The following is a 17,140-nucleotide window of genomic DNA, read 5'->3' as shown; positions in this document are numbered from 1 at the left end:
GAGGACAACTGATTCTCAGTGACAGCTGGAGTATCTTCCTATGGTAGTACTGACTGTATCACACTGTTGAAATCTAGATTTCTGGCTATTACAGCAGAAATAACACAGAAAATGCATGCCATGGTGCAGTGAAAGAAGCAGTGGTGTCCTCGAGCTCATGAACTGTCCTTCCAAATATATAATGATTCCTCCTTTCTTTCTAGCCTCTTTAATATACACATAGTCAACAAAACCAGTTCACAGAAGTTGGTTTTCATTTATAAATCTAGCATAAATTCTTACACACAAATGAGAGAGCCTGTGGGGGCTGAAAAAGCAGAGCAAAAGAGGAAGCAATAAAATAGATGCACTATTTCAAGAGTCCTTCATAGGGGAAGAGAGCAGAATACAAAGTAATAAGAAAATAATCAGAGACAACCCCGGCTTACCTCCATCTGGTAGATATATCCTGACAATCAGTGAGGCTGAATAAATGAGATGTGTCTGCCTCCTTAAGCTCCTAAATTACATTTAGGAGTAAGGACAGTGCCCTGCCCTTTTTAAGGCATAACACTTAGGAACAGAGAGTTGTAACTACACAGACCAGGCTTTCAGCCTTGTGCTATACCCCTTCAGATTCTGAGATGCTACAAAAGCAGACAGCCATACCTGCCACCTATGTAAAAGGAAAAAGAACAATAAGTAAAACTGTAGGGTTAAAGCTGTTCTTCCCTGCCCTGAGAAAGATCAACTAGTGTCTGCCAAGATTTAGAGCTGACTCCCCAGGCTGCAGAAGTCAATCATGAACGTAAATTTATTAAGAATTAATGTTGCTGTTGCATGAATACAACTGGAAAATATTGATGAGCTCTTGATCATGCAAGGACTTCATGAGGTCTAAAAAAATAGATTTCACGGAGGTCAGGCTGAAAGCAGGTTGGGCAGAGGTCTTCTGAGGTCAAAGCAAAAAAAGAGCTGAAGACACTTTTGGGAACATTACTGGAGGGCTAAAAACTCATTCCAAGTGTTGAGAATTGTACTCCTGCTAGGACTTTAAGCTACTTGTTCTGAATTACTTATCTCCTAACATCTATAGCTTAACTTTTCTAACCAGGATCTCGATGAAGCTGTCCCTCTTATCTCAGTGTTCATGCTACAGAGTAAGGCCTTCTGCCTTGGGCACTGTGGTAGAGTCACTCAGGCTACACCCCAGTGTGCAGGTGAGAGCCATGCAGAGAGCTACAGCTCCCTTTCTGCTTCCTTCCTGCAGCTCGTTGTCTTGCTGGTGGCACTGGGCTGTGTGATGAAGCAAAGGGCCCCGAGGATGAGCAAGGAGGGGAGGGAAGGCCATAAAATAAGGGCTGTTAGATGGTGCTTGTTTAACTTCAGTTGCTTTTTGCAATTAGGCCGTACCTCAGGAAGGAGGTAATTTTATATCTTAGGCAAACATGCACAGCCCAGTGTGCCAGTGGTAGTGTCAGGACTGTGGTGGCCGTAGCACAGGAGTACAGCTGCTTATACTTGTTCTGTTGTCTGTAATTAGCTGTGCTCTGCAGGTAACACCTGTGAGGATCTCTTAAGAAAAATCAGGATTTTAAAATGTCAAATAACTTACTGAAAGGGCAGTGACCTTTCCAACAACAATGTCATTGGGGTTAAGGAGAGGGGAGGATTGTTGAAACTCACTGTTCAATAGGAGTGTGCTGGAAACTCTTGCCCTTTACATCCTGCCATCCAGAAATCATACACTACAAATTTATTTGTGATTAATTGAAAGAACAGCTTTGTTTTCTTTGCATGCCCTTTATTGCCGTATTCATCACTGTTGTTAATGAGCCTCAATACTTTTTTTGCCATTGCTTGGCCTTCTGCTTCTTGAACAGAAAGACCAAGTGCTTTTTGCAAGGCAGTCAAGAAGAGCTCCACTTCCTTTACTATGCTACAGTTTATTCTACAGTCTTCTTAATTGTGTCTCAAGATACATGATACAGGAAAGGACAAAATTCTCCTGGCTGTTGTTATAGTCTGCTGAAGTCATTGCAGTAGCCCCAGAGCGTTAGAGCTGGCCCTTTAATCAATTGCACAGCTGGAGAATAACTGGAGAGAACTGTTTCCTGCTCATCTGTTTATCTGTACAGTTAACACTCATGGGACATTTAGAAATGGACTGGTATGGAAGAGTAAGGCCACTGCTGGTATATCTCCACTAAGTAACGAACAAATCAGAAATTAAATTGTTCTGGTGTTTCAGCACCCCTTCTGTTTCACTCCGGGATGGGAGCTGGGGTGATCAGCTCCACCTTCTCAGCTGGGAAGATGCATTACCTTACCCTGGCCTCCACAAAGTTAATGTCCAGCAAAACCTGGGAGAATATTTTTGTCTCTCTTTATTCATGGTGTGAAACATTTACCTGGTTCCTGTGAGGAAATGTTTGTGTTAGTTTCCACAGTGTTTTCTTCCCTTTGCCAATCAGCAAAAGCAATATAAAGATACAACATAGGATAATCATGCTTTCTACTGTGTGGAGACAGCAAATGCTAGCTTTACAGGAACTTAAAGTTATAGGAAAACTCCCACTGACTGCAGCACCATTTAGATGGGGCCTCTTAGGAACTTAACATTCCTCATGAACGTATTGTTCTGTTTTTCTTAAGAGCCAACTTGTTCAGTTTGTATCAGCAGAGATTTTCTCTTTCTGTTTCTCTTTGTGTAACTCCAGAAACAAGTTGTAAGTGAATGCCTGGCAAGTACACCCAGTATTTTGGGGAAGGAATCACTTTGCATTACTGACCATAAGTGACTAGCACATTTGGGGTGGAAGCTCCCTGAGACAGTCATACCCAGACTTTGCAATCCATTTCTACAGCATGAACCACAACAGGATCCTGATGCTGGGTGGCGACTTGCCACTACCAAAGCAGTCACCCTGCCATGGCAGACTGTGACCCCTCCTTCTGTTTATAGCATGTACTTTAACACAGATAATATATGTACTTTGTCATACTGGATGTTAAGTTTTTTCTCATTATCAAGTGATTTGTTTCAATGGAACACATTAAAACATCATCTGTTATTCCTGTAGTCTGAAGTATGGGAGGAAATATTTTTGTCTATATTTAGGAATTCTAGATTTTTACTAGCAATGCCATCAATTGTTGTGCTCAGGCCCTCTGTTTTTGTTCCTACAATTAAGTAAGTGTGCATAGAAATCACAAAGAGTCTTCAAATACTTTCTTTCTTCAAACCCAAAGTGCTGCTCTACCCGCGTCAGACGACAGCTGGACAGGAACCTCACCTTTCACAAAATGGTGGCATGGATGATCGCTCTTCATACTGGTTGGTACTCAAATGTTTCTTTGTTTATTGCTTTGTCATGTGTTTTACACAGAACCCAGCTGGGATTCAAGTTCTTAAGGATATGTGTAGAGATGTGATTTCACTAACCTAAAGGAGTCAGCATGTGCCAAGGCTTAAATCAGTTTTCAGATACTATTCTGCAACTGGCAGAGAGCAAAAGAAAAATAAGAAATAATACTTTTCCCTTGATCCACCGGCAGCATTTTTGACACAGTTTAATAAAGGATGTTTAGCAATGCCCTGAGAACCACATACTCTGGCTTTAATTCTTGTTCAGACTTTTTTCTTTGCTGGCATGTCTGAAACAAATAATACAAATGATAAAAGGGTATATAAAAACCTGGACAGGCCACGGGAATATTTTCATATTTTATATCTCATTTCCTAAACTGAGGGGTTTCTTTTTTTTTTTTTCCCCCATCACATTTGTCACTTCTCAATGCAAGTACCTTACAAAGGTATATCCTAGAACAGTCTTCATATCAGTAGATTACTTGAGTTAAGCAAGTTCCCTTTCTGAGCTGTGGCTGAAGACTCACCACCTCTTCACAGAAAAGGAGCAGGGCGATGCAGTAAAGTAAGGCCACAGAGGAGGGCTGCAGCAGCGGATTGCCTGGGGGTGTTAGATCTGTACCCATCAGGCCCTGTTTTGAAGGTGAATAGGTAGCCGGTGATACAAAAGGGAGAAAATTTTGAAAAGCATTATACGGCTTGCCCCTGCAATAATGTGTAGTGGAGGTAGTGTGAAACACCTCAGCTGTACTAGGTTTATGAACACATCCAGCTCATCATGAACATTGTTAGTGATTATTAGCAATACAGCAGAACAAAGCAGCACTAGCAAATGTGACACCAAAGAGATCCAGATTCATTTTCTGGCTTTTCTACATAAATCCTGGATAATCCTGACAAATAATTTAAGCCATCCCATACTTCAATTTCCCATGTATTAGGATACTACTACTCAAGTTGTTGAAAGCCTCTGTTGAACAAAGATGTGCTGGAAACTTACCTTTACTTCTTTCTCCCACCCAAAAAGAAGTAAACTTCAGTTGGTAAGGTAGAACATGTCAGTGATCTCAAATTTTGATGAAGAGGGTGAAAGTGGCAAAGGTCTTAAGCTTCCATTGACAAATGTTCCAAAGTTTCATATGGTAGCCAAAACCACTGAGTACTTGTCTTGTGCTTAACAGTGATTATTTCTTTCCTGTCACTCCTAGCAATTCACACCATTGCACACTTATTCAACGTAGAGTGGAGTGTGCACGCCCGTGTTGAAGAGAAACACACTCTGGCAGCTGTGCTTTCTAGCCTTGGTGATAACCCAAATGAAAGCTACGTCAACTTTTTTAGAAAAACTATTGGAGTAAGTGACAACAGACTGTGTAAAGTCATTATTACATTTATTTAGATGATCATATAAGGCTATTTGAGCAAAGTACCTGTTTCTAGTGTGCACAATCTGGATTTGGGCCATCTTGCAGCAAATCCTTTTATAATTCACTCTTATATATTTATCAGTAATATTGTTGCTGAATTTTGGCATTTAAACTTTTTCACCTGAGGATTTCAAAGTAGTTTTTTTAAAACATTATGTAAAAACAAATACTCTGTAAAGCAGTCTTGTGGCTAAGGAAGACATGGCACACAGAAAGGTACACAGAAATCAGGGGAAAAGTTTTGAACTTGGGCTGCTTAAGCCCTGGTTAACAAAAACCAAAAGTAAGGAACTTCCCCATTCCTCAGAAGCACCAAGTGTCCAGTGTCTGTACGAGTTAAGAGACCCACAGCTGCACGCCACCACTGGAAAGGAGAGCTGTCATTTAGCTCCCTGAAAATGGATGTAGGACTCCAGCTTTCAACAACAGAGCTATGCAAACATATTCACCTTCCCCAAGCCCATACTGCTGAGCAACAGCAGAGTAAGAAACAATGTTCGGTGTGTGAATTGGTGGGAAATCTTTTTCCTCTACTTCCACTTACTTTAGTAAAGGCAAATCTGCAGTGCAACAAAAATGGAGTGGGATTTTGGGGTTGTCGGCATACAAAATTGATAGAGGATGACTTAAAGATTTACAACAAAGCAAAGGATTTGCCAAGCAAAACATACTGATGGTTCAGCTGGCTCTGCTTTGATGTGACCCCTTCCTTAGACCAACGTGTGCAATTATTTCACAGAATCCTGTGGGAGGCCTATATGTTGCTTTCACGTACTTGGCTGGTCTCAGCGGAGTTATCATCACACTGGCCCTCATACTAATCATCACATCATCCACCAAAACCATCCGAAGGTCGTATTTCGAAGTATTTTGGTACACCCACCATCTCTTTGTCATCTTCTTCATTGGCCTTGTTATCCACGGTGCTGGGTGAGTATTCACATTTATCACACAGTACATAATAACTACTGTATCTTATTGTAAAGCCTTCTACACACATAAGTATAGGGACTTAAGCTACCAAGCAACAGTTATTTGTGATAGCAATGCTGGGCCAATGCAGGCTTTGAGAGCCAGTGGCTCTCACTGATATGTACAACAAGCTATTCACATGCATGAAGCTTCATGAGAACCTGGCATAGTTAAGCTCACTGATACTCAATTTCTTCTGATATTCTAATGGGAAAGCTGTTTCCCAAGTTTTTTTCTAATTGTTAATTTATCTTTCTCTCCTAAAAGGAATTCCATCACATACATGCATGTAAGAACATCTCAGCATAAAAATTATGTAGGCCCTAGGATTTTGTTGGGTAAATGAAAACTCTAGTAACACAGATTTATCTTTCAGATTTGGATGAACTTTTAATATCAGCAGCATTTCAGAACAGATTTTTAGCTGTTGCAGCTCAACCATAGGCAACTGTAAGGTTTTGTAACTTCCAAATGCCAAACATCTTTTTCCACTATTGGCTCATTCTGTACCTTCTTCTGAAATAGCTGAGAAGCCTAGCAAAACAATTTTAGTGCTATGCAAACTCTATTTTAGCACTTAGAAAAATGAACTTTAGTTCCATTTTTCAAAACCACAGAACTGACGCATAAAGAAAGACAAAAAAGGCTAAAGTATCCAAGCCACATCTCATAGTTCATAATTATACAACATTGTTCATTTTAAAGGAAATTTTAGGTGCACTAGAAAGTATGCTTTAAAAATGCTCAGCAAAAATGACTATTCAAAAACACTTCCTCTCAGTCCAGTAATGCCAGAAAAAAGACAGAAATGAGAGCACAACAGGAAGAACAAAAATAGAAGGCAGATGAGGATCACCACCAGCATACTTGGCCATTCCAACTTCCAAAACAAGAAGGAGAAGGTGTGAGCAAAACCTGTTGAAAGAAAAGGACAAGTGGTTCATGTTTCCTGCAGCAAAGACTGTATAGTTACTGACGAAATGTACAATCTTGCTAGTAGTAACTACACAATGCTATCAGAAAGCAATTCTTCCTAGAGGTCGGTGAGGAGTATGTGTTTCAAAAATGTTGACTTTTTGCTTATTTGGATGTTCAGTATACTTCCACCGTTTTAATTGCACTATGCTGAAAAGACAAGAGTTTGGGCAGCCGTGGGGTTGAATGTGGTTGTCAGAGAACTTCAGCTGTCCTTTCAAAGGAGATAAACATAGGAATATTATTGTCTGTAGAGGGAAGGATGCTTTCTGGCTGTGAACTCAGTGGCCTCACTTATTTCGCCTTAAAGGCAAGAGGGACATTTTGAGTTTAGATAAAATACTAATACACTAGTTGGACAGGTTTTTACACTGAAGGAAGGCATCTTACGTGTGCAAAGATGGATGTTATGGAATAAGTATGATCTGACAGTCTCAAAGTAACATGCTAGAGAGAGGCATAGATGTCAAGTTTATTTCAGGAGACAGAAGGCTGTGTGTCATACTTAAGCATATATACATACATACAGATATGTATATACAGAAAACTGAACGAAAGATAATTAACAGAATCAAAGGGGCATATCCCTGTCCGTTACAAGCCATTACAGCACTTTAGCAGCACTGATGTTTTTTTGTGCATGACCTAAGTGTCACGGACAAACATCCTAAACTTCCCATCACAGTAAATGTAAAGAGGAGAGAGCACAGAGATGCAGATCACCCTGCTTTGGAAGCTAAAGTAAAACTTTCAACTGAAAAAGAAGTAGCTATAAGGCTATACTACTGAAAGCTTAGTTACAGTACTGGAAGAGCATCTGCACTGAGTAATGAGGGAAAATAAGTCTTTTTTTTCTCCTGTACAGGGTACTGGCATTGTCAGACCTTGAATGGAGCATAGGACAAGGCCAAGAACCTCAGGCTCACTTTCCCTTAAGCAACAGGGTGAGGAGTGGCAGGAAATGGGCTCCTCCTGCCCCCCAACTCATCCCAGAGGGCAGCTCAGATGAACCCGTTGTCATTAGTAGGGAAGTAAACTGCAGCTGGTGATGTTCCTGCAAATTGCAACTCATGACACTCCCAGGACAGTGTCATTCCTTCCCTTTATTTTTCAGACAGGATGTTAATCAAACCTTTAATGAGGAAGAGGTTCGTTAGTAATATTTGTGAGCAGTGCAACTTTTAAGATGGTGCACAGGCTTTCTAAAAATCTTCTGATAAATCTTAAAGCTGGGCATATATATGACTTACATACCACGTGTTATTTGAAACATGAGAAACATAGTCTACTTCATGGAAACCGAGCTAGAAAAGCAGAAAGAGAAGTCACGGGAAGAAGATAACAACAGAATCATATTGGCATAAAACTGAACAGCCTGATCAGAACCAGACTGTTTCTAAGGAAAATCAGTAGATCTTAATCTGAATTTCTCTACTATGACCCTCATCCTAATTACAATCATTCTGGGGACTCTTACATGCCCTTGAGGTTGGCACAACTCCAGACAAAGGCAGGAAATAGTGAACAAGATCAGAACATACTTTTCCCCCTCAAAACTGAAACTGCCTTTCAGCTTTAGCTCTGCCACTGGAAATACAGCTGAACTGGAGAAGTCAGACTTCTCTATAATAAAACAAACAACAACAACGAACCCTAACCAAGCAAGAATATAGAGGCCAGATCATCAGCTAACACAAGCTGATATAGTTTGCATAGCTGCTTTGCATCAGGAGTTCATCTGTGTTCATCCACACTGACTGAACAGCTACTCCACAGCTTTAGAGGGAGAGCAAGGGTCAAAGGAAGAATGTATGTTGGAAAGAGCTCTCCAAATTTCTAAGATAAACAACAGAAATTATTTCTGTCTGGTCACTAGGAAACTGGCTACCTTGCCCACTCCAGGTTTTGTTTTTATTGAAGAAAAAAGTAGGGTAACTCTGGAAAGAATGAAGCTTTCCTATTGTGACTGCATCCTGAAAATGGTAATGGACATACCTCTACATTTCCTAATCTTGTAGTCAGTATTTTTCCCCATAAAATTTCTTCTCCATTTTTATCACTTCAATAACATTTTTGTGGTTTGATTGTAGCAGTCAAGCTATATCAAAGCTGTAGAATAATAATAAGGGACATATACCTTCATTTTCATTTCATCGCCTTAATGATTCTTGGTTTGTTTTTTTTTTTCCAGGCGTATTGTACGGGGGCAGACAGATCAGAGCCTGGCTGAACATAATCCAGAGATTTGCTACAAGAACTTCACTCAATGGGGGAAGAAGGGGGCTTGCCCAATCCCCCAGTTTTCAGGGAATCCTCCTATGGTAAGAACAGTTGTCTTGAGTGTAAATCCAATTAAAAATGTTTACAGTTTACTCTTCTTTTGTTAAATAGCATATGCATTTGCTGTGGAAAAGTTGCTGTGTAACCCCCAGCACTCTTCAGTGGCTGCTTTCTTTACATAAAGCAATAGATTTTGACAAAATGGATTATAAGCAGAAATGGACAGACAGACAGACAACCCCCTTCCAGTGTGCCATAAAATGAGCAAAATTAATAGGCAAAACAAAAGCGCAAATCATATCTGTTTACCCAAAATGTATTTTGTGGCTCATGGGGACTTCTAGAAAGTGCTATAATCTACATAATAAATAGTTTCACATTATTAATGGACTGATGATAATTACCAGAAAATTAATGCGTCTGGAAATGTGACATTGAAGCTTCAACTTTTATTGACTAACCAGACTGGTTGGTTGTTCACTTTTCAGACTGATCTGTTAACAGAAACCACATCTCCTACAGTAATACAGACCTGAGTCAACAACACATTCAGAGCTTTACTCCACAACTTTGACTTAGTTACCTTAATTTTTAGACAAAGACAATATCACTCATAGGAAAATACCTTGCTGTAACTCTAGTGGCAACTAAAAAGCCAGCTGCAACTCTCAACAGAGAAAGAAACCCCCTCTGTGACCAGAAGTAATTTTGAAGGTGTCATCTCTCTTAAGGGGTCCCTACGCTGGTTGATACAGAACCTAGATTACTTGTCTGCTCATAGCATTTCCAGGACTCAATCTGAATTGCCATCTTCATTACCTGACTTCTCATTTTATTCTGCTTACAGACATGGAAGTGGGTAGTAGGTCCCATGGTTTTGTACCTGTGTGAGAGGCTGGTGCGGTTTTGGAGGTCACAGCAGAAGGTTGTTATTACAAAGGTATGTGGTGACGCTATGCTTAACACCCAGCAAAACTTTATCAGTTTTTCCAAACGGTGCAGCAAAGCCAGCAACTCCTACAATGTCATCAGTGAAAGGAACGTTCTGGCTGCTATCATGATGCTAACCTCTAACATCTAAATGTAGCCTGCCTCTAAAAGAGAGCAAGAGGAGGAAGTTAGCTATGCTGCAGAACTGAATCTTAGGAAAGAGAAATTAGTTTTCTTTTTATTGAGTGAAAAAATTCGTAATATAGAAATTCCACAGCCTTAAGAATAATTTAAGATCTTTGTTTTCAAAACTACATGGATATTTAAGAATTCTGATTTTTCAGCAGAACAAATGACTCCTGAAAAGGAGAGTGAGGGGGTGCCTATTTTGTGCAGCCAACGCAAATGATGAACTTCTGTTCCCCATTGTGTGTTGCAGACATATAAACACTGGTTCTGAAAGTCTGACAGTCAAATTAGCACAGCACTAAGCTCAAACATGTAAGAACTACCCTGGCCTTTCCCAGTGTAATTTCCTCACATTCCACACATCTTGTGGATGTATCCTGTTCAAATCATAGCAAGCTTTAAGGGATGACATTCGGTGTCTCTACTGTGCCCTAGCACAATGCTGACATGTTGGAAGGATCCTAGTGTGCTTTTTGATAATTTTACTAAAATATCTCTGAGCCATTTCTACACCATATGTCTATGGTGTCTGCTTAGTGTCTTGTTGGCAGAAAATTTCTTCCACGATGCTAAACTCTATAATTAATACCTACATTAATAGATAGACTTGATTCTCCCGTTTGCAAATCTCTTCTGAAAAATGAAAATAACCTTGGCAGACAACTTTAGGATTAAAAAATCGTAGTGATGGAAATACTAGCCTTGCTTCTAGAATACTGTTCTATTTATTCTTGGCTAAAGATAGGCAGAATGCAAATGTCCATAGGTCCCACACACAAAAACATAAGTTTCCAGAGGCACTGTCTACCCAATTCCCTGTCTGTATGACAGCCCTGTGTTTTTGCCCCTACATACACTGTCAAATCTATTAATACTGTGCGCTGTGCCACTGTGTAAGGTGCATCTGGAATTCACAGTGTGCATACATAGATCTGGTGATATGTTACAAGACGTGCCAGTTTGACCTGTCCCTTCTGGAGTGACCGCAAACATGGTGTGAAAAAATACTTCAACCAAAAAAATTCAGCATCTTCTGCAGTCTTTCATCTGGCTGTCAGGTGCTGTTCCTCACTCCCAGTTCTGCTGGGAACAAAATTTCACCTGCTTGCCTTGCTGTCATAGCAGAGGATGTTGTTAGTGATGGAGGATGTAGATACATCCAGTGAACAGTGAAGACAGACTTTTCCTTTTCCCTTTTTTACCCTTGTCCCTCCCGCTGTAGGTGGTCATTCATCCCTTCAAGACAATTGAGCTCCAGATGATGAAGAAGGGCTTCAAGATGGAAGTTGGGCAATACATTTTTGTCAAATGTCCAGCAGTGTCCAAACTGGAATGGCATCCATTTACATTAACCTCTGCTCCAGAAGAGGATTACTTCAGCATTCATGTCCGTATTGTAGGAGACTGGACAGAGGGTTTGTTCAATGCCTGCGGATGTGATAAACAAGAATTCCAAGAGGCATGGAAGTTGCCCAAGTATGTACAAAAAGTCTCCACAGGGAAGTCAACCAACACCTATGACAGTTTAAATTTTGCTCAACCAGTTTGGTGGCACCTGTGATACAATCTTTAACTACTTCCAACACAGATGTGGGCCTTGGATGGCTCTTTACAGTTTCTTCCCATTAACACCACCTCTTCTTTTGCTGGCTGGTATTCAGCCCAAATGTGTGTTGTAGCAGACAAATACCTACCTTTTTACTGTTATTTTAAATGGTGCTGATAAATATTCACTATTGATTTACTAAGAGTACTTTCAATTTCAGGATAGCTGTGGACGGCCCCTTTGGAACAGCTAGTGAGGACGTATTCAGTTACGAAACTGTTATGCTCGTTGGAGCTGGAATAGGGGTCACCCCCTTTGCATCTGTACTCAAGTCTGTCTGGTACAAATACTGCCACGATGCGACCAACCTAAAACTCAAGAAGGTACATTTCCTCTTTCCCAGAACCCATGGAATTGCTCAAGGGATGGCAGCCCAAATCAAAACAGGCCCAGCAAAGCTGATGTGGCTCCAGACACTCATGAGTCCTACGAGAAAAGTCCAGCTACCTCACAAAACTAGCAGGCAGAGAAGTAGGAGGGTCATAATTAAAGGAGAAATGGCCTACAAGCATAATCTCACATACAAATCCTCACTGTGGCCCTGGGGATTTCCAGTGGAGATGCTGTTCAATCTGCATGAGAAACAAGAAGTCCAAGGCACTGACACAGCCCATGCAAATATTGCATTCCTTCCCTAAGCACAGAGAAAGCAATACATCAGTGGAAGAGCACTGCTAGCATCCTCCTCTCCCCTCCTGCCTCTGGAAACTCCCTGTGCAGAGGTGGGGGGTCACACTTTGCTCTTATGGTCATATTCAGAGAACAGAACTGGTTTTGTTACCTATTTTAATTTACCTTGCCTGCCAAGGGAGGTAGAGTCTACCTCTAAATCATTTATTTATGTCCTAACAAACTGTTTTACAATAATGTATGTGGGGAAATATCATGAACTAAAAATGTCACCCACTGGTGGAAGAGAAATAGAAAGATATTTCCTTGTTCTTGCTGTCACTCATTCTGCTTCACGACCCTCCCAGCATCAAAACTCCTGAATAGCTTCCATAAGAGCCTACCCATCTACTGAAGTAGTTGGGGCAATTTCTACAAGAACTCTACAATCCCCATTCTGTCAGCAGACATAAAACTAGGAACCGTAAGTGCCTATGTCCCCTGACAGCTTCCTCTTGTCTCTTCCAGATTTATTTTTACTGGCTTTGCAGGGACACTCATGCCTTTGAGTGGTTTGCTGACCTCTTGCAATCTCTGGAGGCTCAAATGCAGGAGAGGAATAACGCAGAGTTTCTCAGCTATAACATCTACCTTACAGGCTGGGATGAATCTCAGGTAACAAGATGGTAGAAAATATTGCTTCCATATGCACAGAGATCGATGTTCGCAAGTCTGTTATGTTTTGATGAATGTCCAAATGGGCCTCTGTCTGGCTCTCAGAGGTTTTACATGCAGACAGGTATTACGCATCAGAAGTTACACGGGATCAGCTGCTAATGTGCACTCTGACTTCCTTTGTGGACTGCTCTAGGAAGCAGTCTGTCCTCACAGCAGCAACCCCAGCTGACCATGCAAGTATCTCTAAGATAGCTAATATTGCTTAAAATATAATTAATAGCATTTGGGACTAGGGAAGGTAATGCACAAAGTCTGAGCAACAGCAGCTCATTTGTTTGAGGACTCTCATGAGTTCTCTGTCTGGCCCCATGCAGGCAGGTCGCTGTGGGGATAGAAAGGAGCAGCTCGTCATCGAGCCACTTCAGAGTGTGGGATGGAGTCAGGAAAGGTGCTCTCTTTGTTACTTTTAGTGATGTTTTACTTTACTTATGTCTCACCATTGCAAAATTCACCATGTGCCTAAAGTTCTGTAGCTAGCTAGATGGACAGGGAGGGGCAGGAGCAAGATAGGAAGTTCTCACACATGGGAGGGGTGGGGGCAGAGAAGGAAAAGTCCCACAATTTTTGCTTGGGGAGAACATTACCTGTAACTTTTTCCTCATATAAAAGTGCTGCAGAACTCTGCAAGGCCTGAACTTGTGCTCTTAACCACACCTTCTCTTCCTGGCTTTACTTAGCTTAGCTGCTTTAGATGAAAGTTACACAGGGAGAGTGGACAAGACCTCCTCATATGGGTCGAGGCTTCCCGAGATCAAACTGGCAAGACTTCATTAAGGTCAAAGGAGTTGTATTATTGTACCTGAAGGGAAAGTTCTGTTTTAATTTACAGCTTTATTTTACAGTTGTAGACCAAACCACTTAATTGCAAAAGAAATGTAATTAATTGCTGTGTTCAGTGCTTCATAGCTTTAACTCTTGAGATTGCCCAGTCTGGGGAAAAGGAGGAGGCAGACACCGATAGTCAGGACTTCACAAATGTTAGCCATCCTTGCTAAACACTATAAATTCCATATTCTTGGTTTGGAAATAATTCAGTGTGTATTGATGTTACTTCTTTAACAGGACATAATACTGCCATATCTAACTCTGTCTTTACGCTGTCCTTTGTTTCATTTCCCACAGGCCACTCACTTTGTAGTGCATCATGAAGAAGAGAAAGATGTGATTACAGGCCTTAAACAGAAAACCTTGTATGGAAGACCTAACTGGGAAAATGAGTTCAAAACTATTGCAGGGCAGCATCCTGGGTAAACTTGTACAAATTGATAGTGTCCGTGGACTTCCTCTATCTAAATGCCATAATAGCATATTCTTGTTCCTTTGGCTGATAAAGTCTGAGGAACAATTTTTTTCTAACATTCTCCAGGTATTTTATATTCTTGTTTCAGCCATGGATGTGATCTTGACCAAATTGTTCTAACCAATATTTTTTTAAAAAATCATTCCTTTTTGGTGAGGTACCTCATGCAGTGTCTGATTATTAGCAATAGTTTTAGAAACAACATACCCCATCATTCCAGCTAGATAGGAGTATCAGGTGATGTCTGAATACCTCCTAAAATACTATGTACCTCAAAACCCCAAACCTGCCTATGGATGACCTTTAGCTGAGCACCCAAAATCAATAGGAAAAAACCCAGAAGAGTTCCTTTCAAGAATCGGTGCCGTAAGCTCTTCGAAGCTCTATTTCCTTGATTCCACTGAGGTCAATAAACCTGTCTTCACTGACTTCTGCTGAGCTTAGATTTAGCCCACCGTTTGTTTTAAAGGCAGTAGTAAGCGCCTTGCAAGTTTTAAGGGGTTATAAGTTTTAAGGACTAGACATCAAGTTCTACTTCAGTTCCTGTAATTGAGAAAAAAACCTTGCACCTACAGAACATAAGATTGATTTACATGAAGAACATCCAATTGCTCCATACCTAGTTCCTAACCATATTTTCATTTTCTTCACAGCTCCAGAATAGGTGTTTTCCTCTGTGGACCTGAGGGCCTAGCTGACACACTCAACAAGCAGAGCATCAGCAACTCAGAAGCTGACCCACGAGGAGTACATTTCATTTTTAACAAGGAAAATTTCTAACTCCCAAGCATGTGTTACTCATTCAATATAATTTCTAAAGACTGGATCTCTTTTTCTATTTGGAATCTGAGGACAGCCCAGCTTCTAATCTCAGCTACACTAACGCAAATCCCTTTGCTTCTTGGGAATTATTTTGGCACTGTGGCAGGGTAAAAGAGTCAATTTTTACCTTAGGGAAGTTTGCACTGCCCTCTGTATGCTGGCAATTTAGTAGAAATCTACTTTGTCTGTGTGAGGGGATTTCCCCTCAATTAACTGCCTTTATCCTCCTGTTATTTGTAATGACTGCTGAAAGGTCTAGGCAGCCATATGCATTTGGGAACCAATGCACACTGATAAAGCTTAATGCTATTAAACAATAAAGCGTTCTAGCGTAATGCTTGCTATTAAGAGACAGCTTAACCTGGCTGCAGCCAGTCCCTGGAACAAGACAGGGTTGGGGAAGGGTGACTTGGAAAGGTTGTTCCTTAAAAGAGAGAATCTCCTTTGAGCACCAGCATCTTTCAGGTTTCCGAATAAAAGCCTAAACATCTTGTCCAAGAGGTAACACAGGCAGCTGAAAAGCAGCTGTTCCTCTCTAGGGAAGTGGAGAACTGCAAAGGAACCACCTGGATTTCCAAGTGGCACCCCCACCCCAGCTGCAGGGGGATGACAAGCACGGTTTCAAACCAAGTTCTGCACCTGGCATGTGAGACATTGCTCAGCTGCTTTGAACATGCTGTTTCACATCTTCAAATTCATGGTGCAGTGATGCAAAAAAGAAGAGATTTTGTGTTTTCAAGACTCCCATTTCTGATTTTCAAGGCTTAAAAAAACTTGTTCCTAAATGATTTAATGGGTATTTTCTGGAGCGTTTTTAAATACATGCAGTGCTTTTGGCCCTGTTATTCAGCTGTTCCTCTTTGATGGTGAAACAGGTTTCAGAAAGCAATGATCATGTGGGCAGTAGCTGGAATAGCTACAAATCGATCTTCTGATGTGCACAAGACACCCATACACAGCACAATACTTCTGGATGTACACTACAGGTAACAGGTTCTAAAAAAAAAAAAAAAAGAACCAAAACTTTTAATACCAGCAAGAGAGAAAGAAAATAATTAAAAAAAAAAAAAAGCATTAAAACCAGTAGCATAGAAAAAAAAGGAAAAAGTGCAAAAAGCCTTGAAAAAGCTGCCATTTAGTACACCACAGTCTCCCGTTCAGCCATCACCTGCTTAGTGACTTTTAAACTCTGCAGCCAAGCCCTGTGATAGCTCCTACACAGCATGAGACCTTATTGACAGGTTCTTACAGTCACAGAAGAAAGTGGTGGTCTCCTCCTGCAATTTCAAATTTGTGCAGCCATCTGGTTGCATGCAGCATATTTTACATGTCAGCTTGCTAGACAGGATGTGTTCTCCCTTTACACCACTTTTAAATCTTATCCAAGCACCCCATGTGACTTCAAAAGGACAGCTTACCAGTTTCCTATTTATTAATACCAGTTTCTGGCAAAGATCAGCTTGGTGGGGAATTTTCCAGTTCTTTCCCTCAGAAGAGCCATATTTAAATCCACATAATTCTGTTTGAAACACCTCTATTAAATCAGAATAGAACATAAGCAGAATTAAAGAAGCTTCTGCTGTGGAATAAAAATCATTGCTACTGAAACATAATAAGCTGTCATGCTGTGCAGAAAGCATTGAAATATTTGCCTTTGATTTTATTAGAAATGTGATCAGGATGCTATATATTGTTAGTAACTGGGCAAAGAGGAATTACAAGAGGTCTAAAGGAGACAGCGTATTTATCATGTGAAGAGTCTTGGAAGGGTGTATTTTAATTCATACATTCATTTTTTAAACATTGCCACATTTGTTCTTAAAACTCCAGGGAACTTTCCTTACTCAGGCCACTTGCACCAGGGTTTTTTTGTCACCTTAAACTCATGAAATGGATTTCTGTGCTTGTTAATAAATCACTGTTTTCCTAAACCATAAAAAAGC

General features: G+C 40.6%; 1 protein-coding gene across 1 annotated transcript in view; it reads left to right on the top strand.

Annotated features, from left to right (window-relative positions):
- CYBB (cytochrome b-245 beta chain) overlaps window positions 1–17,140 on the top strand; it is a 22,525-nt gene extending 5,385 nt beyond the window's left edge. Inside the window, exons 4-13 of the mRNA XM_080374353.1 lie at window positions 3,232–3,316; window positions 4,558–4,703; window positions 5,516–5,706; window positions 8,915–9,044; window positions 9,851–9,943; window positions 11,345–11,598; window positions 11,889–12,051; window positions 12,866–13,012; window positions 14,198–14,322; window positions 15,029–17,140. Of these exons, the coding sequence (XP_080230479.1) occupies window positions 3,232–3,316; window positions 4,558–4,703; window positions 5,516–5,706; window positions 8,915–9,044; window positions 9,851–9,943; window positions 11,345–11,598; window positions 11,889–12,051; window positions 12,866–13,012; window positions 14,198–14,322; window positions 15,029–15,155 (1,461 nt within the window). The 3' untranslated portion in view covers window positions 15,156–17,140. The remainder of the gene's footprint in view (window positions 1–3,231; window positions 3,317–4,557; window positions 4,704–5,515; window positions 5,707–8,914; window positions 9,045–9,850; window positions 9,944–11,344; window positions 11,599–11,888; window positions 12,052–12,865; window positions 13,013–14,197; window positions 14,323–15,028) is intronic.

The sequence above is a fragment of the Falco punctatus genome (assembly GCF_963210335.1).
Source record: "Falco punctatus genome assembly, chromosome: 2".
Lineage (NCBI taxonomy): Eukaryota > Metazoa > Chordata > Aves > Falconiformes > Falconidae > Falco > Falco punctatus.
This window is presented reverse-complemented; position numbering and strand designations above follow the sequence as displayed.